The sequence below is a fragment of the Hermetia illucens genome, chromosome 1 (assembly GCF_905115235.1).
Source record: "Hermetia illucens chromosome 1, iHerIll2.2.curated.20191125, whole genome shotgun sequence".
NCBI lineage: Eukaryota > Metazoa > Arthropoda > Insecta > Diptera > Stratiomyidae > Hermetia > Hermetia illucens.
In genome coordinates this window covers 77,820,442-77,847,679 of record NC_051849.1, presented here as the reverse complement: position 1 = coordinate 77,847,679, position 27,238 = coordinate 77,820,442, and the positions used below count along the sequence as shown (strand labels likewise).

The 27,238-nt window shown below is 41.8% G+C and overlaps 1 protein-coding gene across 1 annotated transcript; it reads right to left on the bottom strand.

The window, feature by feature from the left end:
* Positions 1 to 86: 86 nt before the first annotated feature.
* Positions 87 to 26,232, bottom strand: LOC119653529 (cilia- and flagella-associated protein 61-like). The gene is made up of 10 exons (XM_038058242.1): positions 26,111 to 26,232; positions 25,777 to 26,049; positions 25,563 to 25,723; positions 16,982 to 17,123; positions 16,767 to 16,899; positions 8,991 to 9,130; positions 8,841 to 8,922; positions 8,709 to 8,785; positions 8,481 to 8,578; positions 87 to 358 (listed from the first exon to the last, which is right to left on the bottom strand). Exons 1-10 carry the CDS (start codon positions 26,197 to 26,199, stop codon positions 87 to 89), a joined length of 1,467 nt encoding a protein of 488 aa, XP_037914170.1. The 5' UTR covers positions 26,200 to 26,232.
* Between the last annotated feature and the right edge of the window lie 1,006 nt (positions 26,233 to 27,238).

Below are 27,238 nucleotides of genomic sequence, written 5' to 3'. Positions count from 1 at the left end.
CAGAACGCCAGATAAATTATTTTTATGAATTAAGTAAAGATTATCTGGAAAAGAGCACTCTGATCGCGGAATAACTTTCTGAAATTTTATAAGCTATTATTTGGAGGTAAATTAAGTGTGTTTTCTACCGTGAAATAATTCAAGAATGACGGCAAATATGCTGTAGTTGGGATCGTCAGGAGACAGTAGTCACGATCTCGGTATGTATCGAATGCAGCTTTTAGTAAGTCGATAGCACTTCGCTCATCTACTTCCGCTGATATTCCAAATAATTCAATAGCCATAACATTTGGATCTGTTTGCGGAAGCTTTACTTGTCTCGTGAATTCTTGGTAGTATGCGTCTCGATCTGCAAGGGCTGAAAAATGGTAAAAAATTCCATGAGATTAGAAATTTAGCTAGCTTTTTTGAATTATTAATATGAGGGAGAAACAGTGTGAAAACTCCGGGATTTTGTTAGAATCATTATAATTGAATGATTTCTAGAATGTGCGCAGATTTCTCGACTACAATGTAAGGGCCCCAAGAATGCTTGCTAACTTAAACGAAAATTTCGGCTAGATAAGCTGGAAATAGTGAGCTTAAAGTAAGTAAGATGATAGGACTCTTGACAGTAATCCTCTCTGTTTTTCGGCAATATGTTCCTTTACTCTCGAAAACAAGTGGTATTTAAGGCAAGTCCGGTATCAGGCTATTGGTGGCCACTAAAGCAAGGCGCGCTCCCTTGACCGGGGAGTCGGTTTCTGACTGCCAGACAATGACGTGCCAGGTTTAGGAGAATCACAATTGTGTAGTGCACTGAAAATTTAGGATTTATTGGAAAATGATGCTTTCTATGACGAGCTACATACAGCTTAAAAGACGCTTCGTACAGGAGATTTTTTTTTGTTTTTTGGGTAGGAAAGTGAAGTGCATGTGCGTACAAAGTGTCGGACTTCTGCCTCAAACAGAGTACCGACTAAAACAGCCCCCTGTTGCGTCTAGGACACCGTTAGAACCCGAAACCCGTTAGATACGTTACCTCAGTCCAGGCCTATTCAGTGTAGGAGCACAAATTTGTGGTCGAGGGAACTTCAGTTACCCTGACATCTCTCCTATCCATCTCAATCTTTTTTGTCTTAGAAATGCCTTGAGTGTAGCGTGTCACTCTATTCCACGCCTTTTCGCTCTGCAGCTTGCTCTCAATTATGCTACTCAGAGATGCTCGACAACCTTCCATCGAATGGCGATGGCGGTGACACTCCCACCTTCTGCAGACATTATCCACCAGATCCTTGCAATAAATGCAGTTGGACGACAGTGATTTCCCGATTGGGAGCAGGTAAGACTGAAAATACTCGTGTCTGATGTCTTACTGCCGTCAACCTCACCGTGCTTTCGATTGAACCAGGAAAGCGTGTCTTTGATGAGATACGCGGGTAATCTAAACTTCGATTCTCTTTCCCACTATTGCTACAATGCCCAGAAACGGCGGGGACCTCTTTTCACAAGCGAAGGCTTCTGTATTTCCCTCGCATTTTTTGAGGTCGTCAGCAGCATCGACAGGCATTGGAATAACTCCTGCTATCACTCTGAGACGGTACGATGGGCGCATGCAACATGTTAGGCTAGGCCTTAATAGTACATCTCCTTACTGAGGGAGTCAGCATATATTTCGAAACCGTAAAGAACAATGGATTGAACCGCACTCATCAGCAAACGATAAGATCAGGTTTACCACACAGAATTTAAGGCATTTCTTACGTCTAGGGTCACAAGGAGCACTACTCGCCGATAGTGGCGACTGTGTGCCAGTTTTACCGCTTGGACCGCGTCATCAGCGTGTTTCCTACCTATTGATTCCGTGGCACAGTTCTTTTTTTTCTCTCTCATTTTGAGGATTTAAGGGATACCTGATCTTGGGCTCTTGCGCGCTAAGCAATTACTCGAAGTTTGAGGCAGCTCTTTCGTTGTCTTCAAATTTCAACCGTCCACTAGTATACATGGTTGAGTTTCCTTTTGGCTGCCAATGCGTTGCAAGCTGCGGTGAGTGGACTAGCGATTCAGTTGGAATTGGGAGGAGCCGTTTGTTACTTCAAAGGAAGTGTACTGATGATCATTCGCGTGAAATCTTCCAGTAGCCTCCATCATTCAATGCTGATACTAAGGATTCCGTCGCAAAGGTTATAAAAAGTATGGTGCCGTTGGTATTATGTCGTCGGAATAGCGGAGTGTTACCGATATTTAGGACAATAAGTCCTGTCCTGGGCTCTCTCTCGAAAATCTTGTTGAGGCATATCCCATTCGAGGGCTCTGACGTTAAAGGCTTCTCCAGCTAGAAATTGTGCTTCCGTGGTTTCGAAACCCGTTTTCCAACGTGCCTACCCTATTTCGAAAAGGGGATACAAATTCGTTTGAAGTGAGATAAACGCTGAAAATAGTCACTTCCGCACAACCAACCTTAAAACAAGTCCGGAAAGGTTTTGTTTTACACAAAACCTTCAAAAACTATCTCTATCCATGAGCTCGCACTTACAAATTAACCGTATCTTCCATCCAGATAGTAGCAGTACCAGATATATCGGCATACCACAATGGTGCACTCTAGGGTCTAGGTCAGAAACTACTGCTTTCGTAACGTACTTTCCTGTCAGTCTTCGACTCAAGTTCGATAAGTTTATCGCTGGTTCGAGACCGCCGACTTAAACTCTACTTCAGCGTCTTCCGGTTTTCAGTTGCTACGGACTTCACGGGGAACTTCCTCGAGAGATATCCTCTCGTTCGTCATGATGAAAATGGCCTCTCATCGTGGTTTGTTGCCTTTCTGTTTCTTTGGCTTACAAGTTGTCGTCTCGACTTTGCTACTTTTCAATTTACGTTGTGTTGTTGTCGAATTTTCCCCTTTTTTTGACGATGCTTGGTCCGTTTGTTTACCTTCTCGTGGTGCACTGAAGGCACCCGGTTTTGAACAACTAGGGGCTGCACTAGTGATGCGCTTTTTTGGTGGTATATATGATAATAAAGAGGTACCTCATCTCCATTATGTCGTTTTCGACAACCATAGAGATGCGTCTGTCCTTTTTGGCCACCAGAACTCATAACTCCGCCGACCTCACTTCCCTTTTCCTTACTAGTCGCCTTCTTTTGATTGTGATTGTTGCTGCTGTAAGCTGTAAGGCTGCTATCTTCGCTAGAAACTGCAGAGGCATTAAATGATCCCCGTGATTGTCTATGCGGGCAGTGAAGTTTGCGTAGGTTGACACAGTTTGTCATCAGAGCCGAGATCAGACGCTAATCTGGAGTTCATTCTAACCGGGTCTGCTTTGCCATCTTAATGGTGTCACAGTTTTGATGGCCATTTTCATGATACGTCACTTTGGTCACTTGATTGGGGGTTCTCCGGGATCATCAACTTGTCAACTTGTTTCGGAAATAGTAAGGATCGTTGGCATCCAGCAACTTTGCCCTTTCTGTCTGAGCCCATTTGGCCCAAGGAGACATTGTGATTGCGATAAATGATTTGATTGCTAACGCGGGCTCTAACAACACTTTGCGCGGAGATATGATGGGGAGGCATGATCTTGCTTGATCGTGTCGAATATGGCGAAAGGCTTATAGGTTTTGGTTTCTTCAACTATCACCGAATCGTAGACCTTTGCCAAATGGTTTCGGACTTGGACAAACACGCAAGTAGAATCAGATTGAAAATAGAAACCAACAAAACCAAGTTTCTCAGCTTGACAGGCTTCCGCAATTTCCTGTCAGTATGAATAGCCTTGGTGCAATAACGCTCAAAAGGCGGAAATGTCAGTGGATAGGTCGTCGAGAAATGGGGACAACTCCATTGCTGGCTAAGTCATGCAATGGAACGAACTATCTTCGAATGGCCTACGAGTGGGTCGCTTAAGAGCTACGTGGCGCATAAGAGTGGATTGAGAGTGCCAAGTTTCACGAAAATTCGTGAGTGAAATTGAAATATATTCCCAGGAATCGGTAGCAAGGATTTAGGGCATACTTATTTTTGAATCTTGCTGGAAAACCTCCCTTAAATCCAAACTGGGATTTTAAAATTTTGTTGAAATGTAAATCGATATATAGGACATGATATTGGAAAGTTTACAGGGAATCGTATTGTTATTAACATAGGTGTAGTAAGTAAAATGTGTCTATTTCACTAGAATTTGATATACCGTGGAAAACATAGAAATTCAGTTACCACATTGAAATGAATTGTATGATATTAATCTTTTCACCCCTGTTTTGCTGGCATCCCTAAATGGAAGTAATCAGAAGAAAAATGGAAGCTGAAGAATTTACTATGTGGGTTGATTTCTGCGAAAGGTGAGTAAAGAAATTGGAAGAGATTAGGAGATGCTTTCCAAAAGTACCAGGATAGCCCAGCGAAAAACAAATAAATGCTCGAGTGAACGGACTGTGGTTTGAGTGAGTGCGTGTTTTAACGTCGGTTCGAAAACTCCGAACAGTATGGTGGAGATTTGTGCTGAGATAAGCCTCTTGAATCCTAGCATAAATCTCCACCACACTGTTCGGAGTTTTCGAACCTGTTATGTCAGAAACAAAGGTTTTTGACACAAACAGCTTAAAGATGGCTAGATCAGGCGTGTGGCGATTTGCGTGAAACAGGTTAATGTTTGAAAACCAAATTTTTTAGGTAGAGTAATTATTGGTGACAAGCATCAGAGTTCCAAGGAGTACATCGACGAGTCTCCAAAGCCGAAAAAGGCTCGGATGATCGGGTTACGTGTCAAAAGTGTGCTCATTATCTGACGCGAAAGGAGTGGTTCAAAAGAAATTCTAAGGGGAAGTGCTCCGTTGATTGAAGAATCCCGTTCGCCGAACCCTTTAAGAAATCACCGATGATTGGATCTTCCATGACGCGGTTTTGGGTAAAAGCAAGATTGCAACGCTGTCGCCCCCTTCTTACAGCTGTGACGTGACTCTCCTCAAACTTTTTTTGAAAAAAGGGACATGAGAGACAACGCTACGAAAGAGTAATGGAGGTTCAGACCGCTTCGACATGAGCCTTGAAGCGCATTTCGGTTACCGAGTTTCAGAGGGCCTATGGAGTTTGGAAAACCCGCGGGTATTGGTTTATTGATGCACAGGGGTGCTACCTTGTAACAAAACTATCAGTAATCAACAATTTCTTCTTCTGAGATCACTCCCGACACTTTTAGAATGCATCCTGTACACGTGTTCTCTGCAGCTTTTATGATTTATTATAGTTGAAATAATATCTGTCTTATTTTAAAAATAAAATCGTGAGAGTCTACATTCCCATTGGTTTATCATATTATGTAGGCGCGTTACCATTAGGAGAGTAATAGGAGGTGTTCTGCGGCTTCTGCACTACTTGCTGTAGAATATGCTAGTAAAGAGTTTTTTCAGGAGTTTGCCAATTGATTTGTGGCACTTCTGCATTATTTGCTATCCAATACAGAAACCATTCTAAAGTGTTAAAAGTTAAAACAAAAATTTGAATAATGTGTGAAGCAGACGATTCGCGTGGTCCTCGAAGGAATACGTTAAATTTCTCCTTATGGCACTGTTATGGGTATACCAGTGTTTCTGTTCATCGGTCGCTTCCGAGCCCATGAGGAGGAGCTCCAAAAAGTGGAGTACATCATTCACCATTTTGAGAATGACAGAACAAGGGTAGTATTATAATTATCGAACCACTCTAAAATAGTTTGTAATGATTGTCTTCTGCCTCGAGATCTCGAAGACCAATAGCGGAAACAGAGCCCGGCTTTAGAGTCAGGTTGTAGAACTTCCCCCAAATCTGTGGAGGTATTGAAATATTTAATTCCACATAACACCTTGACTTTTACTATATTTTATAAACATAATTTCATATTTGGTATAATATTGACTTCTGAAGATATAAGATGGGCAACTTATTAACAACCAGAAAGATCAACCTGAGGAATTATCAAACACTTGCAAAGCTAGACTACTAGCCCGACATATCGCAGTTTAAGGAATAATGTCCCGTTAAAATCCTCAATCTGTTTGCTTTTTCTCCGAGTCATGAACCGTGGCCAAACCAAGGTTCTTACTATGGCAAAGCATTGAATGCGTTAATCAATTTGTATACCTATGGAGCGTTGCTTTCGCCGACAGTAGCACTGAACTTGATGACGTTCGATGCATTAATCGCGCTAGATGCGCCTTCGCTGCTTTACTGGAAATCTCAGCTCCAGAATTAAGTTGAGGCTGTTCCGTTTTAATTTTTATTCTGTACTACTATATGGGAGAAATACATGAATACTGACATTCATTGCTGCTTGCAAGCTTCAAGTCTCCTTCGCGTCTGCGCCGACAGGTCACACGTTAAGAAAGGGGGAACTCTATTGTACGGTGACTCTTTAGCTTTACGAATTGCGGGGTGTGGTTAGTTAACAAAGAATAATAAAGGCGAAGACTTTAAGAGACCAAGGATTGTTTCCGGACTGAAGCACATTCAAGAAGAAGAAGGCGATGAAATTCCACCTTATCGCCAGAATCAAGTGAATCTTACGTACAGGGTGCGGCAGCATAACTTCCTTTTTTCAAAACTCAATAAAAACTATTGTATGCATCGGAAAATATTTATTTATTTTTTATAATGTAGGTACATGTCTAAAGTTTTTATTTACATTGTTTTGAAGATCAAATCTGTTAGGTGACGTCCCGAATTCTCCGTACATTGCGTAAACCGATTTCTGGCGTTTATCATGACTCTTGTTAGCATAGCAGGTGTTATGTTGGCAATTTCTTCTTGGATGTTGGTCTTCAAATCTTGTAGGGTTCTTGGACGGTTCACTTAAACACGGGATTTCAAAAAACCCCATAGAAAAAAATCACAAGGGGACCGATCGGGAGAGCGTGCCTGCCATTCCAAATCGTCTCTAATTGAGATAAGGCGCTCTGGAAAGTGTTCCCTCAAAACAGCCATCGATGCTCTTGAAGTGTGTGCTGTTGTACCGTCTTGTTGGAACCAAGTGTCCCCCAAATGCAAATTTTCTAGCCGTGGGAAAAAAAAATTCTGTAGCATGTTTACATACCGGTCCGAATTGACTGTCACTGTAACCTCATTTTCCTCAAAAAACCAGGGACCAATAATTCCAGCTGAGGAAATTGCACACCACACTGTGACTTTGGGTGAATGCAAAGGCTTTTGATGCAATTCTCGAGGGTTGGTGTCAGCCCAGTAGCGCATGTTTTGTTTGCTAACCGACCTAGACAAATGAAAATGGGCTTCATCGCTAAAAAAACAATAGAACCTCGGGAACGACATCAAGAAGAAGCTCACACGCGTTCATCCGAGAATTGAAGTCACGTTCTGAAAGTTTCTGCACTATCGCCATCTTATAGGGATGAAAATGAAGATCATCACGAAGAATTCTTCTCACAGAACGATCGGATAGTCCAAGGGCAGATGCGTGTTTGCGCGCAGAACGCCGTGGCGATCGCAACATTGACGCTCTCACTGCTTCAATGTTCTCAGGTGATCTAACGCGCCGAGGGACTCCAGTTCTTCCTTTTGTCACACTTGCAGTTTGTCAGAATGTAGGGACCCATGTAACAATTGATTTGCGGTCTGGGACGGGAGCCAACGGGGCTAAATTAAAGCGATTCCGAAATGCACGCTGTGTTGCAATAACCGAACATCCGCTTGAAAAGTAAACCTCAACGGCAAAGGCACGCTCCTCACTATTCCAACGCATGATGGCGACTGAACCGTGTCGGGACGAAACTTTACAGTATCCCCTCTTGAACGAGACCACTAGCGCTCCGCTATGACATCAACTAACTGAGTGGTTCGCATTTTAAAAAAGGAAGTTATGCTGCCGTACCCTGTATAACATGAGCAATCTGATATTCCTTTGTTGTGAAAAGGGTAGGACAGGGGTATAGGAATTTATTGGCTATGTTTTTGGAAATATGGTGGCTTGTATAATAGTATCAAAGAAAGAAGATTTAGGTTGTACACATAGGATATATGTTACAAGAAATTTACTCATTTATATACGGTCACAGTGGAGAGAGAAAGTCATCAAAAATTCTGTCTAGAAGCAACCGTTGTGAAAAGCATCACTAGTAGCGACAAGGCAACGAACCAGCACTAAGCAGGTACAGTGTTAATAGTTATACAATATTTTGTGAAATTCCTACATTAAATAGGGTACAAAGTACTGTCAATCTTTACTAATAGGTAAATAAATGCACACTTTATAAATTTTTCTATGTTGTCCCTGAATTCTTTAATGTAGGTCTGAACGATTCATTACAACATTTTAATAGTTAAAACGGATTCAATAGACAACTAATATCTAGTAGCTTTGTACTGATGAAGGGAGTAAGTTGCTCCCGACATATTATATATATACATACACTATAAAATAAGATGGTAGTTTGGAGTAAGCTACTGGTCTATCAGTTTTAAACTAATATCTTATTAGAGAACTAAGATAAAAGTGTCTTTTTACATTACTTACTTTTTAGCACGTCTTGCCACTCTGCCATTACTTCGATGTCTAAAGTGCAGGCAGCCTCTTCTGATTCGGGGATACTCTTCTTCAAATTTGTATTGGACCTTGGAATGTTGATAAACATTTACAAGATCAATAAAGACAATTTTTAGTGTATCTTCTAAATGAATATATACATACGTGTACATGTGTTCATATAAAACTATATAGAAAGCCTGCGCTTTTGCTACTTACCTTTCATCTTTGGTGATTTCAGTCTCAATTTGTGATCCTTGTGTTGTCTGCGAAGGAACTGTGTATTGGGTGTCAACCTAGAGACAAAAATGGAATAAATTCATCAAATTTATTTTGTCATTTTAAACGGACCGTGAATGTCATTTCGTCATCTTCATCATCAGCATTATTCATTCCCGCAAAAAAAACTTGTGATTCTCGGGCTACGATTTCTCTGGAAGGAATATGTCGATTTTTAGTTGACAGCCATCTGAACATACTTTGGATTAGATAATAAAGTACCTGACTTCCATTTCATCGAATGCCATATTAAAACGGTACTTGCGTAAGGCGTGGAATGGTATTAGTTGGAAGTTCTGATTAAGCTTTTCCAAATCAACGTTTGTGTTCAGACACATCATTCCAACAGTTTGATTGTTTATCTGAAATAAAGCGGGTAACGTGAGTGAATGAAAAAAAAACAAATTTAAATTCATGCATTGCAGGAGGTAATGTGGTCAACATTGCGTTCGCCCGTGATTACTACCCTGATTTGACTCAGATGCTCATTCTACCAGTTCTGCAGTGACAGCCTGGCGCTCTAACCACTAATCTAACAAGTGAGCTTATATAAACGGGAGGCACAAAGCCTTATTAAAGTCAATTTCTATTTGTCCGTCTGTCTTTTGGTTTGGCTAGGGGATATCCATCAGGGAACGCATCAGGAATCCTGGACGCACCAACCGGACTCTTATCGACTAGAATTCCCGCTGTGGTATTAGTTCGCGGGGCTGTTCAGTTCTTAACTGTTCAATCTACATGAGCTGCTACCACTTTGTGTGGTGTTGATTGCAGTATTGAGTAACTTCTCTTCTACGCTTCTGCTTTTTTTTAGTCGCTGGTGCATCCGTTTCACTATTGCAACTACCGCGTCGCGTGCTGTATTTCATTGTACCATGTATTACATTTTACCAGGTTTTCTACCGTCAAACGGGTATATGGCTCTATTTCCAGGCTTCCTGGAAACTGCTGCCATTATATCGTGTATCTTTCGATCTATCGTCCGAATCGTCAAGTATATTCCGCAGTCGGAAGTTGTCGAATATTACACTGAATATATACTCTTAATTTGTAGTTTGTGCCGTGATGATCGCTTCGATAATACGATTCCACCTGGTAGATATCGAGAGTCACCAGTGTGTAGTATTTTCCTTCGCCAAAGGCTTTCCTGGCTAGTTCGAAAGCCACTTCGATAGCATCAACCACTGATCGGCCCTTCTGGAAGCCTTAGTAGCCGTCAATTATTGGCTATAGACGGTTATACATTATCCACTCCTTTCTTCATGATTGATACAAATTTTTGTAATTTTCACTTTGCAGGGAAATATCCTTCTTTTAGGCAGTCTGCAAATATCTGTGTGAACATGCGTGGTGCCGTTCTAATTACTAGTTTCATTGCCTTATTGGGAATTCGATCAATACCGGGAGCTGTGTTATCCGGGACCATTTTTAATGTGCCCAGAACATCGTCTACGGTTACTGGAGGGATGTCTTCGGTATTCGTTAGTATCGTTAGGAAGGTAGTTCCCGGGTGTTGGGAAAACAATGCCGGAACTATCTGCTACAGTAATGTAGGGGGCATAATAGGAAGGTACCTTTTACTTTTTATTGTCTATTTAACCGACTTGTACGCATATACCCATGGATGAGAATCTGCCCCATCACAGAGTCGCTTGAGGCAATACTTTTCACTTCTCGTGATGCCCCACTGTGAACTGTGTGGGCTTGTTTATTATCAAGGTATCTCTTGCGCCATGGGAGTAACATATGGTGTTGGAACAGATGCGTCGCTCCTTCCATGGCCGTTTCAGTAAACTTGGCGTTCAACCGGAATATCTTCAGAAATGTATCCTCATTAAGCGCTGTTTTTATGTTATCGACATTAGCAAGGGTGATGTTTAGACAGAAGAAAACTTCAAGTAGAATTCTTCCCGTCTAGCATATTGCAATATCTGGTATTGTCATACTTGGAACAGAATAATAGCCGTAAGTGTAGAGGCATCAATCTCAATCTTCAGAAAGATGTGTTCACATTGTAGCCCGCAGTCTTGAAGGAGATTTTTGCATTGTTCGCCGACAATAGCAACATCGCTTTCCTTTTCAAACACTTTCTGTGCTAGCAAGTCTTGAGCAGTGATTTAAATTCAGCTGAATGGCTCTCATTTATGTAGGGTGCTACCAAAGATCGCGATTACCACCAAATCGCGATATTTGGTTTCTATACATAGATAGTGAGAGTTCTTAGCGCAGTGCTTCGCCAAATGATTTAATAAGGAATTGTAGACATCTCGGTTTTGCCCCGAGGTCCACCAATTCGATATCCTCTAAAAGCTGTCTGCCGTTCTGGCCTAGATCACTGTTCCATCTCAGGCAGGGTGTGCCTCGTCTTCTTTTTCTACCAAAGATATTCCCTTTATAGACTTTCCGGGCTAGATCATCCTCACCCATACGGATTAAGTGACCCGCTCACCGCAACCTATTGAGTCGGATTGTATCCACAACCTGACAATTATCGTATCGCTCATTGATTTCGTCGTTATCTAGGTTATGGAATCGTTCATCTTCATGTGGTGGGCTAAAAGTTTTTCGGAGGATTCTTCTCTCGAGCGCAGCCAGGAATTCGCCATTTTTCTTGCTAACAACCCAGGTCTGCGTGGAATACATAAGGACTGGCAAGGTCATTGTCTTGTACAGTAAGAGCTTTGACCTTATGGTGAGACGTTTCAAGCCAACAACCGTGCGGGGTTTTCATCGCCGTAGCTGTTATCGGTTCTGATTTCAGACTCTTGATAACAGAAATTATCAACGGTCTCAAAGTTGTTGTCTCCTATTTTTATCCTTTTCGTTTGAAAGGTGCGATTTGATGTTGTTGGTTGCAATACAGCAGTTTGCACGTTTCGGGTTCTTTTTTCCATGATGTCGATATCGTCATCATAGGCCAGTAGTTGCGTGGATTTAAAGAGGATAGTGCCCCAAGCATTTACCTCAGCAACACGGATCACTTTTTTCAGGGCCGCGTTACTACTTGTCTCAAGAGTGATCCTGCTGCTTTTATCTGGCCTCGCACATTGGTCAGGGTTAGCCTGGTCAATCTTATCAATTTCATCGGGATACTGAATTCTTTCATGGCCGGTCTTTTTTTTCTTTTGTACTTTTGATATAAGGTTGAGTTGTTAATGGGTTCTCTGAGGCGCTTTTGTGTTTCGTGTTTTGGCTATAAAACAACCTCCCGAAGACGTGTGTTGGCCAGGACCCTTCTATGGAGCAGCGAAAATGGAGATGATTTTCTCTCTTCGCCGTCGTTTTTCTGGCATTGTTAGGCTGCCCTTTCCAAAATCCACATGAATCTTGTTATAAGAAGACATTATGGGCCGCGCATGATTTTTGACGGCATGGTGCATATTTTTCCGGACACATTTCATTAGCTGCATAATTCGGGAACCCAGCTTGGAAAACTCATCCATGTTGGTTGAATTCGCGATGCTGGTTACGTCGTCGCGTGTAGGCCGGGTTATTTCCTTTTGACGGCGTCGGTTTATCCTGTTGATTGATTCGTCTCATTATCTATGCTGGAAATGAAGTTCTTCCTTTGGTTTAATCCTCTAATTCGTAGTTTGTAGTCACAGGTGTAGTAAAAAAAATGGCACTGGGGAAAGAAGAAAATGAAGGTTTTCTAATGAGGTTTTCCTTTGCATAAAATACGTAAATGATTTTATTTCTACAATTTTTTTACTCGCGCTGTTTTCAAAATTTCGTCGCTGTGATTGATTAACAATAAATTATTACTATGCGTTCGCAGATTGCACCCTGCTCGCACATCTGTCTGTCAATCTGTTCGTCTCTCACATGAGGTTTACTCCTAAAGGACTGAATCTATCGTCACGAAATTTGGTGCGAATATATGGCCTATGAACCGTATTATATGCAACGTGTAGCAGCATCTTGAGTTGGGTTTAAGGGCGGGCTCCCAATATATACCAAAGGGGGCGTACTTTTTTTTTAACAGAATATGGTCATGAGTGGTATCAAATGAAAAGACTCAATTAGTACTTTTCGAAAATGGTCCTTTGATATTGAGAGATTGAATCGCGATGCAGATGTAAATACCAGAGGTAGCATCCTCTTCAACTCCACGCAACTGCGGGGCTACGCTGATGATATTGACTGAGTCTACCTTCATTCAGATCATGCAGGCAGCGCGAGATCTTGGGCTGCACATTAATGAAGGTAAGACGAAGTACATGCTAGCAACGTCAAAGTACAAGGAAGCGACAATATCAAATGGCACTGGTCAAACGAAAACAATATAGATAGAAGACTACAACTTTGAGACCTGACCTGACGGTTGCTGGCTGCCAACAGAGCTTATTTCAGCTTACGAAAACTGTTTCGCTCGAAACGTCTCACCATAAGGTCAAAGCTCTTACTGTGCAAGACAAGGATCTTGCCAGTCTTCATGTATTCCTTGGAGACTTGGGTGCTTAGCAAGAAGAATTGCAAACTCTTGGCCGCGTTCGAGAGAAGAATCCTTCGAAGAATTTTTGGCCCCCAACATGAGGATGGACGATTCCGTGGCCTACATAACGACGAAATCTATGAGCAATCTATGACTATCTGGTTGTAGATAAAATCCGGCTTAACAGGTTGTGATGGACGGGTCACCTAACCCGTATGGATGAGGATGATTCAGCCCGGAAAGTCTATAATGGCAATATCTATGGTAGAAAAAGAAGACGAGGCAGACCTTGCCTGAGATGGAACCAGACAGCTTTTCGGGATATCGAATTGGTAGATCTCGGCGCAAAATCGGGATGTCTAGAGTACCTTACCAAGGCAGGCCTAGACCGGATACCGGTTGTTGTGACGTTGTTGATGCTGATGAGAAGCTGTAAGTATGTGAGCACGACACAAATGAGGAGAATGGTTTTTTGTTTTTTACCTAGACCTTTAGACGCAATACGTTGTTGTGTTAATACGAACATGAAACAGAGGGCGGTAGTTGATGTGGCTACAGGGAAGCCAGCACATATTACGGTTATATGCCATTCTCAGCGCGGCCCTTTCCTAGTTATAAAGAAGACAGTATCAGTAGTTCCATCTTAATAAGGTTTTGGTTTCCACAAAATCTACAGATCCACTGTGTGCTAGGGGAAAAATGTTCCACCAAGCGATGAAAGTTGGATACTTTTATATGAATAAATCATTAAATCAATCAAGAATTGTATAAGGAAAATGGATAAATTAATACGCGCGTTTCAAAATGGGTTTTTAACAAGTCTAATTAATGCTGCGTGATGTATCTAATCTATTTTTGAAAATTGTTTATGAAATTATTGAAAAATATGCAATAAATCATTATTAATATCCGAGTATCATGGCGGTGATAACGACTATTAGAAATCATACAAAAGATCCGAATTTACCATGTCCACTAAAACAAGTAAAAACAATGGCTTTACCATATTCTGGAACTAACATAATGTTCTGGGTTACTAAATGTGCTTTTAATGGACAAAATTCTCGTGCCCCTAGGAACTTCCTCTTCTGCTGTCATCTTGGGAATTTTCACCGCATCTTAAAGAATGTATGCCGAATGGAAGATCTACTTGTGTATATATTGGGTTGGGGAAAAAGAAATGCCCCATTTTATCAATAGATGGCGACACTAAAACATATGTTGTGTTGTACTTATCGCATCGGGTCTACTATACGGCGATTTGAAGACGACAATCTGCGCTACAAGTGTCTCTTAGACAGTGTTGTGATCGTACGTTTCAGTCTCAAGTTACAGCGCGTCAAAGATGGAGTCCACCAAGCAAGAAATTCGTCATATTTTACGTTTTTACTACCTGAGAGTTAAAAATGCAAACGAAGGTGACGAAAAAATTTGTGAAGTTTATGGGCCCGATACTGTAACGATTCGCACAGCACAGCGTTGGTTCGATCGATTTCGTTCTGGTGCAGTGGATGTCTAAAGTACACCCCGTACGGGTAGGCCAATCGTCGTAGAAACCGATAAAATAGTCGAAATTATCCAGTGAGCACTCGCTCGATTGGCCAGGAACTGGGTAAGGACCATAAAACCGTTTGGAACCATTTGCAGAAGATTGGATTCCAAAAAAAGCTGGATGTTCGGCTGCCACACGAGTTGACGCAAAAAAGAGTCTTGGACCGAATCAACGCCTGGGATGTACTGCTGAAACGGAACGAATTCGCCACATTTTGGAAGCGGATGGTGACTGGTGATGAAAAGTGGATCACGCACGACAACCTTAAGCGAAAAAGATCGTGGTCAAAGCGCGGCTAGTCAACCCAAAACATCGCCAAGCTCGGATTGAGGGCCAGGAAAGTTTTGCTGTGTGTTTGGTGGGATTGGAAGGGAATCATCCACTATGAACTGCTCAACTATGCCTCAATTCGGTTCTCTTATGTGAGCAACTCGACCGTTTGAAGCAGGCGATTGAACAGAAGCGGCCAGAATTGGTCAATAGGAATGGTGTTGTGTTCCACCAGGACAACGCTCGGCCTCACACATCTTTGGCGACCCGCCAGAAGCCACGGAACCTCGGATGGGATGTCCTATCGCACCTATCGTATAATTCGAACCTGGCACCAAGTGATTACCATCTCTTCCGGTCCATGCAAAACGCTCTTGGTGCTACTAAGTTGGCCTCAAAAGAGGCTTGCGAAAACTGGCGGTCTGAGTTTTGTTGCCAATAAGGAGGACGGATTTTCTAATGGGAATAATGAAGTTACCTTCTAAATGGCAACATGTTTGCGAAACGGCGCATATTTGACTTAAATCAGATAATTCTAAGTTAAAACAAGTCGGGAAACCGGAAGCTAGACGCTTCAGGTATGAAAGGTTTTGTCTATTTCTTTTATAAAGAGATTTGGGTGTGCATTTGTCCCATTAGCATGTAGCTCGTAAAATATGCATTATTATGTGAAAATAACCACTTTCAAGTGATATCGACATTCATAGTCTCGAATTTGCAGAGAAGCGACAGCTTTGACCTAGTATTACTTTGTTAGTAATAGTGCGATTTTTACCAAATTTGGCAGGATCATGCTCTATACTATAGCCTATATTGTTGCAAAATTTTGTGATTCTAGGATGAACTTAAGGGGGGCTTTCCTGTCAATTACTAAACATTATAGTAATGTACTATTATTAACTTTATTTGAACAGGTATCGGTATGGAGGGTATTTCGGAGCCTAGGCACCATATAGTGACAGGCCCCTGATTTTTTTCAGATTTTTGGGTTTGGTAGTTTCTGAGAATGGGTTCGTTAAAAAAGTGACCACTTTCAACCCCCCGCACCCCCCACCTTTTCAATAAATGTCAAAACTAAGAATGGTTTCGAAAAGTACTAATCATGACCTTTAATTTGATACCCCACATGACTATATTTGATGAAAAACAAATTTACACCCTCCCTTTGCATGTATGGGGACCCTCCCTTAAATTCGTCCTAAAAGGATGTAACTCACTGTATGCGTGAGCGTTCACAGTTCCCACCTTTTTACCAAATTTGGTGCCAATCGCTACAACCGTCTCCGAGAAAAATGCGTGTGACGGACAGACAGACAGACAGACAAACAGACAGACAGACGGACAGACAGACAGACAGTAAACCGATTTTAATAAGGTTTTGTTTTACAAACAAAACCTTAAAAAGCGTCAAATTACGATCACAAATACGACATTTCTTTTTCCCCAACCCAATATATAAATTGTCTTAATATAGGCAGAAGGGAATATTGCAATGAGCATGTGGCAGCCTGAGTTCATGGAATTACCGCCTCTCTGTTTTTAGAACATAACTTAAGATTGAAGACGCGAACACTTCATCTTTATATCAAATTGTGGTGCTATTTGCAAACATATATAGTAACTTCATCATGTGCACCCAAATCTTATCCAAGATATTCACGGAAGATCCATGGGCTTAATGTCATGGTGCCGTTACTGATCACAAATAAATCATATTAAAATTGAATATTTCAATGCTAACCTCAGCAACAATAATGCTCCGGTTCGGTTCATGTTTTGTGACAATTTCAGCAATATAAAAGTCTCCATAGTAGTTTCGAAGTTTTGGTGCGGTGGCATCCAGAATTTCCACTAAATCATCATTATCCTCTGGCCTATGGATAGAATAATTGAAAAGTGAAATCATATCATATTGTTCAATTTTATGCTGTCGATTATGTGATTTACGATACACACAATGCACGGCGGATTTTCATTTTTGCTACTAAACTGCTTCGAAAGCAGATATGCAAGGACTGAGTTTTCATTGGTATAAAGCTCCCGAATGGAAGTGCTCGGCTGAATAACATTTTAATGAAGGAGTTCTTGACAAACGATACTGAAACAGAATCAATTTTGTTTTATTATTAATGATGAAATTGTAGAGTGGAATGACAGAATGTTCGTGCTGAATTGCATAGTTGAGTGAAGCGGTAAGCGTTGTTATGGATTAATGTACAACGATATAAATAATCTTATTTTACTTGGAAATAAAATGGTTTTGTTATCTAATATATGGAAGGGGGCATCAGCTGCGGCGAATAACCAATGGTGTTGTATTCCACCAATAATTCTGAAGACAACTACGTATTTTTATAAAGACCGATATATTTTTTTTTAACAAAATTCTGCAAAGGTTGTTTAAAACTGAAAAAATACCCAATTGTCACCTCTGTTACCCCTGTCTCTCTTCTATTACTTAGATATGTTTCCTTTTCTGGGTATCTCTCATTATGAGAGTCAATCGATAGCAGCCTGATCAGAAGATCAGCCATTTATCACGAAATGATTACTTGAAAAATGGCGATTTTAAATGCTACTACCCCAAAAAATCAGAACGGTTGCTTGGACCAGCAAGCCAGCAACGGAACGGAAGAATCCGGTATATCGGGCAATGCAGCAACCTTCAAGAATGCGGGCACTCCTAAAAACTTACCTCGAATCGCGTTGAGCTGAAGACAGCACAAGGAAGCTTGGGGAAACCAACAGGTTTGTGGGCTCGAGAAGTACAGGGAGTAACCGTACCAAGCGCGGAAGTTTCACTAATAAAGCAGCATAATTAAACCCTATACACCTTGATGCTCAACCTGCTAAGACAAAGAGGGAAATCTGATTGCGGACCGGATGGGCATATTGGAGTAATATATTGAGAGAATGAAGAAGAAGAAAGAAAACGAACATATCGGCGAGTTGGAGTTCTTTCACCACCAAGCATTGAAGAAACACCTCGTGCAACTTATTGGCGTAAGAATCATAATCCCAGAAGCCGATGGAATTGCAGCCGAACTCGTTAAATATGGATTCGACCAGGTACACCACCTGGGTCATTAACTTATGCATACAATTTGGGGCAACTCATCAATACCTGATAACTGTCAGTGAGTCATGATCTATCATAGGACAGATGATGACATGAAAAGGGGGATATCACTCAGTGCAACAATTGTAGAAGTATGACGCTGCTGAGTACCATCCATGAAATATTTTTCGCTGGTTTGCTAGGGCGGAGAGCCTGATACGCTCAGAATATCATCGTCCAATACCAAAGAGGTTGAACTACAGGCAAATCAGCGATGGAAAAACTGTTCGAATATGACAATCAGCACAGCATTGTCAGGGTAAAACTGTACACGGCTATGACAGGATTTAGTATTTCCGCAAAATTGATAAGAGTGATTAAGCTAACCATGACCAGCACATGTAAAAACAGCAGGATCACTCTCGAAACCATTCAATGGTCTGTGTCCACCAAGTTCTTCGTCTGTAATAGCATCAGGCCAGCCTACTCTGATGTTTGTGAAGCCTTATATCCCTGGAGTGATAGTGGAGATCACTTTCCATGTGCAACTCCCATATAGCAACACAGAAAGAACACTAGCACAGAACAGTCTCAAATTGATCTTGGTGGGGAGATAACTGCAGTTCCAGATTTTCAGCAAGGCAGTGAAAGTGGATCCAGCGCTGTTAATACGTCTAGGAACATCTAGTTCAGTACCATCGTCGGCAAAAACTATGTTTCCCGGATATACAAATTGATCGGCTCCGTCGATAGCTTGCCAAATAATACGGATAAGGAGGGCGCGATGACTCGGCTGATTGAGGACCTTGGTTTTGTTCCTCCAGTCCAACTCTACTGCCTCTCTTTCCAAACCCAGAGTCATTTGGCAAAGATCCGTGACCCGCTGATAGAAAAAACAGATGTTATCAGCATAGTTGAGGTGTTTGAGGAAGGATGTCGTAGTCCATTGAATTCCTCTACATCCTCCGGATAAGGCAGCGTGAATAATAAGCAAAATCACCGATAATAAGCAAAAATAACATCGGTGACAAGATGCATTCTTGGCGGACTCCGCTTTTGACCTCAAAATCTTCCGTCATTGTTCCTCGCTTCAGCACATGACATTTTGCGTCATCATATATTGCTCCGATAATAGCTATTAGTTTTTTCCAGAATGCCCCCTTACCCTAGAGCACTCCAAATAAACTCCCTGTTGATTCTGTCGAAAGTTTTCCTGAAATCGATGAAGAGCAGGTGCAGCGAAGATGTAACTTCCCCACACTGTTCTAAAATGATATGTAGGGTGTTGATGTGGTTAAGGCAGGTCGATCAAGCTTTCGAAATTTTCTTTAATGCGTTCCAGGATTATTTAGTTATTATCCTTACAACGGCCGACGGCGCGCAGACAACCTTCCAATTTTTCCACGGAAAACGGGTGCTTATTCGACTCCTTTGATTCTCCAGATATCCGTACGAGGGAAATCGGAGATCCACAGAAACTGCAGGCGCAGCGATAAATGAACCCCAGGGGTTCTACTCCTTTTGAGTGTATTGATGGCCGATGGCTTGGAGGAACAGTCCGTATCTGCATGTTATTGTGACTACCCGCTTCATCTGCAAGAGGAGGAACCTCACTAACATTTAACTACGTATCACAGGTTAAATGTGCTTTCCATCTCTTCAGTCGCCCGTCATCGCTGATGAGTGGTCGACTGTTAATGGTGCAGTATACACTTCTGAACTCAGCGCAACAGCAAATTTCTTTTTGTGACGCGATCCCCTATTATGTATCCTTTTCTATCCTGGTCGAAAAAAGTGGGCCGTCTACCCAACTATGGGACCACGCTGACAATTTTTACATAAAGGGAATAATAAACCAAAATGTGCCTTCTTCCAGACTGAGCAGCGAGCAGGCGGAGCGGATTAATGAAGACAAGACGAATTACATGGTGCTAACATCAACACTATAGACGAAAGAAATAATAGCATCACGTCGCGCTAGTAAACTGAGAGCAATAAAGATAGAAGAATACAACTTTGAAGCCATTGATAATTTGTCCAATCTACAAGATCAGGGGGCGGTGGGTTGGGTTGTAGGCAGCCAGTAGAGATTATTTCAGTTAAAAAAATCGTTCCACCTGAAATATCTCACCATAACATCAAAGCTCTTACTGTCAAAAGAATGATCTTCGTAGTTCTGATGTATTTTTTGGCGACTTGGGATTTTAGCTGAAAAATTGTGAATCATTGGCCGCGCTCTAGAAAAGATTTAATTTTATTTTATTACACAATCTCGGCAGATGCCGGATTTTACCTAATACTAGCACTAAGTGCCAAGCATTTAGGCTCGGACGATCCTACCTACTTAAAAACTAAAGGGGCACTGGTGGTGGTGGCCGGTGGTAGGTCAGTGGGAGAATCCGTCGAGTACTCCCCGCAACATCGAGCACGTACGCAGAATGGTGTACTTCTGCATGGTTTGAACCAGACTGTGCGAAAGTCTCAGGACATCAAGGGAAGCCATCAGGGATTTAGGTACAATACCTGTAGCTGACAATATTATGGGAACTACAACCACCCGCTCGAGATGCCAAATTTCTTTGATTTCACGAGCCAATGGCTCATAGTTCACCTTCCTCTCCACGTATTTTCGTTCAATGTTGCTATTATGGGGGATAGCAACATCAATAATATACGCGGAGCGACCCGTCTTGTCAACTAACAGTACGTCAGGCTTGTTGTGTGCGGTATGGCGATCAGTCAGAACTTGCCGGTCCCAATACATGCTGTAAGCAGAACTATCAAGTACTGCTTGCAGCTCATATCGGTAAACCGGACATGTTCCCGTGATCAGCCCATGCTTATATGCAAGGTATTGATGGATAACCTTGCATACAGCATTATGCCTGGTGATGTATTGCACCGGTGCCATAACAGTACAGCCAGAAATGAGATGGTCCAACGTCTCTAACGCAGAACCACATATTCTGCACTGATCGTTCTCCACCCGTTCTTTCATGATGAGCTTTTTATAAGCTCGGGTGGCGACCACGCCATCCTGAATGGCACACATGAACCCCTCCGTCTCAGCAAAGAGCTCCCCAGCACACAGTCATCTGTTCGACAGATGCAAATCCACAAATGGCTGCCAAAGACAATTCACGTGTTTACCGTGCATTGCCTTCGACTTCCATTCAACGATCCGCGCTTGGTCTGACTTCACCCCACTCAGAGGATTGGAAGATCGATCCTTCAAGTTAAGTGGAGTCAGTCCACAGTCTGCCTTGCAGACAGCCGCATGCAAGGGACTCGCCTGTTCTTTGCTGCAAAAATAAGCGCGCAGCGAGTCGACTTGATGATGTTGTGCCGCCACGTCAACCACACCCCTACCTCCGATGTCACGAGGCAGGTTCATCCGCTCCACGGCAGACTTTGGGTGATGCATTCGGAATTTGGACATAGTTGTCCGTATCCGCTCCTGGACGTTTTCCAGGTCGGTCTTCGTCCACGGCAATATTCCGAATGCATAAGCCAGTGAAGGGATAGCGAATACATTCAACGCACTCATTTTATTCTTCCCCGAGAGATGCGATTTCAGCACCAGCTTTACACGTCGCAGGAATTCGAACAGCAGAGCTTCCTTCAGATCACCAACTCGAGCATGAGTTCCTTGCAGAATTCCTAGGTACTTGTAGAAGTCTGTCTCGGTCATAGCTTCGATGAGGAAGTCACCAATGCTATGTCCGGCATGCGGCTCGTGATGACCTTTGCGGATGGCTTGGATTCGACACTTGTCTAATCAAAACTCCATCCGAATATCACGGCTGAAAATGTCTATTATTCGCAACAGACTTCTAAGATGGTTGTCAGTACCAGCATACAGCTTGATGTCAGCTAGGTACATCAAGTGGGTCAGTTCGCACTTAGCACGTAGGCCATACAATTATTATTTTAGTTTTGGATAATATACAAATGAAGTCGACCAGTATGGTCTCGTGGCGAGTTTGAATATGCCACGGAGAACACCGGTGGTGGCATCTGTCAGTCGAATTGACATTAACCCTGCTGCGCCACATCGAATCATCCGATGAAATTTGGAGCCCCTATATGAGGAGGTTGTCGTACGGAAGGTCGCGGTTCAAATCTCACTGGTGGCAGTGGAATTTGTATCGTGATTTGACGTCGGATACCAGTCGACTCAGCTGTGAATGAGTACCTGAGTCAAATCAGGGTAATAATCTCGGGCGAGCGCAATGCTGACCACATTGCCTCCTAGTGTACCGTTACGGTCTTGAATGAAGTGCTCTAACACACTTGAAGGCCCTGATCCAACATGGATTGTTGCGCCAACGATTATTATTATTATTATATGAGGATGGATGATTGCGTATACAGTGGCTAAATTTATCAACGATACATCTAGGTCTGGATAAAATTCTGCTGAATGGGCTTTATGGGTGAGAATGATCTAATCAGGAAAGTCTATAATAGGAATAGGACGTGGGAGACTCTGTACCAGATGGAGTGATCACGTAGACCACCAGCTTTTAGGGATATCGAATTGGTGGATCCAGGCGCAAAGCCGGGATGTATGGAGTTTCGGAGCTCTTACGTTGACTGGATTTTAGCCTCTTTCTATTACTGCCAGCCAAGCAGTATTAAAAAGAGGACAGAGAATTTCAGGTGAGCATTCATTACTTCGTGGAACGTAACGAATGTTTCCAATGAGGATGTTTACCCTGTTGGTATAGTTGTCTAATGTTGGAGGATGAATATTATTTAGGAATATGTTTCAGTATGGATGAAAGGGTGCTTTGAAGACAGTTATCTTATTACCCGAGGCCAAAGCGGTAAGAGGGTTCTTTGGTGGAACCGAAAACCGTGAAAACTCAGAAGTAGGATGGAAGATGGTATCTACCCAACGATGATAAAGGAGGGTATAGAGCACTTAAGGCGACTTCCAAGAAATATTTTTTGAAGATGTCTTGCTCTGGGTTACATGTCTACTCTTGGCGGCAGGTTAAGTTAGTTTTCTTACTCACGCATTGGAAAGATGATGATTCAAATCCAAAAAACTTCAGACAAATCAGCTTAACATCATATTCGTTGAAACGTCTAGAGAGACTCGCTGAGCATCACATTTGCGAGGAGGCGCTAAGATCGCTCCCTCTAAATGAAAATTAAGATGTTTACCAAAGTGGAACACCCTGTGAGCCTGCGCTTTACTGTTCGGTTTCAAAAATAAAGGAGGCAACTTTGAAAGGCGAGTGCGCGGTGGAGGTGTTTGCGGACAATGAAGGGGCCTTTGACCGTGTGTCTTTCCGAAAAGTATGTGACGCCGCCATGGTTCCACGAAACTTTAGTTAAGTGGATCTATGCTCTCTGATGAAGTGGGTGTAGATCGATATTTAAAAACAGAAGCAACGAAAGGCTATCGCCAAGGAGGTTAGGAGTTATCGCCATTTTTGTGGAGTATGCTGATCTTTTTCACTGCTATGTGAACTGCAAAATTTGCCAATATATGCTCAAGCTTATGCAAATCATGTGTGCTTGCTGCTGATGGGGATCTCGGAACGGTGTCTAGAAATATACAACGTGCCATCGATTTGATTGACAGTTGATACTTTAGGCATGGCTTTTTAATAAATCAGTGAGTAAAACAGAAAGGGGGAAACTGACTGGCTTTGACCTTTTGAGGCTCCGATGAAGTGAAATATTTGGGAGTTAATTTAGATATGAAGTTCCTCTGGAACAAGCATGCAGAGGTAAAAATGAAAGAGCTCTCACAGCTTGTGGGCTGTGCAGGTGGATATATGTTGCTATGATTAGGTCGATGTATCTGTAGTGAGAAGTGTTAAGATAAATCAAAAGTGTTTACATTTGGGTCTGGTTTCACTGCAAACAACTGTGCGTTACGGTATTGCCGGTAGTATTAACACAGTATCCTAGACTGAATCGTTTAGATCTTTTAGGAAACAACGGACGTGATGGGCACAGAGCATTGAAAGAATTATTAAGAGAAGTGAATCTAGTTTTCGCGACGGCCCACCTAGAAGAATGCGTGGTAGGATACACTGTGGTCTTCTACGCGTATGGCTCAGAAGGTGAACAAGGTTCTAAAGCAGGTCTACCTTCTGAATAAAAACAAGAAGTATACTTTTCCATTGGGACAATATGCAACAGTCTTTCAGGCTGACCTGTAGCAATAGTCAAGCTTCATTGATAGTGTTGTGAATTGAATTGAAGTTTGTTTCTCCACTCAATACAGTGGAACTACTCTGCGTACCCCGTCATTGTGGTGTGAAGGAAAATAAAATGTGAAATGACTTAGCAGAAGAGCATTCAATTTCCCCCATTCCCGGATTGGAACCAGCAATTGGAGTGTCAGTAGTATTGGCTAATGCTGCTTTCAAAAAATGGGAACAAGTTTCCCATTATGGTAGGTGGCGGAGCTTTCTGGCTTCTAAACACACCAAGCTTTTCCTGTCAGAAGCAAACAGCTCAGAGGCATTGCCTCTACTCCACCTCTCACCCACACACAGAAGGTTGGAAGCATGTTCTTGAAGTGGCTTAAAATTTGCTCCTCGCTATAATTCGGCATTTTGCTCTCAAATTGTTAGACATGCTGATCAAATGTCAAGCATCTTTCCATGGCTTTCATTCGCCATAAGATCCACAGAAGGCTTTGGTGCTTAGATCGGTTCCTTCCGATGAAGATAACATATGTTACCTAAGGCAATGCACACCTTAAGCTCTATTCATACTATCCAGCACCTAACTTATGAGACACAAAACTGCCTTAACACTACTATGAGAGTATTTATACTTATTAGCAGTAGACGTTGCGTATCCAGCACGAGGCCTGTCTAGTACAATGCAGATGAAAGTATTCAACCTATCCAACAGGTAGTGTATCCAGCGCAGAATGTGTCAGATGCAAAACAATTCTTCCATAGATTTACTATGGGAGTATTCTTACTAACCAGCAGCAGGCGTTTCATATCCGGACAGTCGCAGAGGTCAGAATTCTTGCAAAGAATGTTTCTGTACTGAAATGCGTCCCAGTGGGGAAATTGAAAATTTATTCTAATGGAACGATGAAGCATAGCCATGCGCATGGTTTTTTTTAGTAATTGTTTCGTTGGAGTTCAATTATATACCTCTCAAGAATTCAAGCATAATTTTCGCAAATATAAGGTGGTTCCATGTATAGAGTGCAAGGCGATTTGTAATTTCGCGAAAAAAGTGGTGTTGCGCCAAATTTTTGCTGAGAATCGCACCGTTACTAACGAGCTTATAATCAGTTAAAATGGACTCTTTTGTGCAAATTTACTCCAATCTAAGACTACCATAAATGCCAGTATCACAATAAAGTGAATAGTCTGAAATACTAAATTCTTAAATATTACGAGGCGAATGTAATAACTTTTAACTGTGTTTGAAATAGAATAAAAATTAAACAATCTTCTTTATCCAGGTTATTATATGAGTACCACTTACTTCCGGCATCATTGGCGGGTGCTACCAAACAAACATATTCCAATTTTACGCAATTCAAGAACAAATCTTCAAGATAAGCGTGGAGGCAATCTGAACGCAAAGTGTTTTTCCAAACAATATAATGCACGAATAAGGTATTCTGGTACTGCAATTCGGTAAGTCTGGAGAAAGAACGTGAAGAAATGCATTGTGCGTTTCTCTAATTTGCAGTTACTTGTAATGATGTTTCATCCAATCGGTCCATACTTCCGGTGAAAGTGCACTTATGTTAGGATAGTTATTTAGACAAAGAAAGCCGACGATTTGCCTGGAGACATCTTCAATAACGACTGAATGCGGACACAATTCAATTAGGCTTGCTAAATATACGTCGCCAAAGAATTCACGCACTTCATCATCTACCAAATTTTTAATGAAAGGTAGATCTTCAATGGTTGCTTCACGCCATTGGTGAGCTGCATTGATGTCATTGCCTTCGATTTTGGACCTGAAATTTAAGAAAAGGTATTTAAATTAGCCTAAATTCCATGGAATGTGAAAATGATTACGGTGCATGCATCGAATGTGTAGACTTGGAAACAAGTCTATCTCGCGATGGTCCTAGATAACTCAATTGTCCAAAATTTTCGTCTAACATGTTAGTTGTTATTCGATGATATAAAATAAATTGAAATAAATTTGGCATTTGCTTGACAATAGGGGTTTTTAAGGGCCTGCTTTCAGTTAAGGATACGGGGTTTGAAAATATGATTAACTATTTTTCTAGCAGACATCATCATCCTGGCTATATGATAATAGATGTCACGTTTACTAGAACTAAGAACTTCACACCGTCAATATTTTAGAAAGTGTGCGTCATCTTGTTTTCACTTCAAATAATAGCTTCGAAACAGAAAATGAAAGATTGTGGGACTGGGATGAAACCCATCTTACTGTTTGTACCATCGACATGTGCTGTCACGACTCCGTGCTAGCCAGGTTCGTCAATGTAGGGGAAGGAGGCGGGGGGCCTTTGAACCCTTCGATCCCTTATGTGTCATTACACCAAAACGTGCTCTTTCCGATGCGTGGGTCCGAACTGGATCCTGAAAAGAAAAAGAAATCACAAATACGGGGATTTGCGTGCACCTATTGAAGTAACCAACGCCCGAGCTAAACCTGAAACTAAAAAAATAAACAAGTCGGAAACCGGAAGTTGGACGCTTCAGGTATGAAAGGTTTTATGTATTTCTTTTATAATGACTGTTGAGTGTGCATTTGTCCTATTAGTACCTAAGACGCAATATTATTATGGGAGAATATCCACTTTCAGGCGATATTGACATTCAAAGTCTTGAATTTGTAAAGAAGTGACAACTTTGATTTATTATATCTTTGTTAGTACTAGTGCGATTTCCACCAAACTTGGTAGGATCATGCTCTATGTTATACCCACCTAAGGGGGGTCATGGAGCCAATTACTAAAAATTATAGAAATATACTATTATTAAATTTATTTGAACAGATATCGGTATGGAGGGTATTTCGGAGCCTAGGCACCATATAGTGGTAGCCTCTTGATCTTTTTCAGATTTTTCGGTTGGGTATTTTCAGATTTTTTCGGCTGGGCCTTTCCACAACTTTCCAATAAATATCCAAATTAGGACCGACCTCGGAAAGAACATTCCCTTTTTTCA

What these genes read in the sequence shown, in the direction of transcription:
- LOC119653529 (XM_038058242.1), bottom strand. Translation starts at nt 26,199, where the DNA reads ATGTTAGACGAAAATTTTGGACAATTGAGTTATCTAGGACCATCGCGA. An exon ending in ACACATTCGATGCATGCACC is followed by an intron (nt 26,050 to 26,110) that starts GTAATCATTTTC and finishes CTTAAATTTCAG; the next exon opens with GTCCAAAATCGAAGGCAATG. An exon ending in GGAGCATTATTGTTGCTGAG is followed by an intron (nt 9,131 to 16,766) that starts GTTAGCATTGAA and finishes GCTTTATTTCAG; the next exon opens with ATAAACAATCAAACTGTTGG.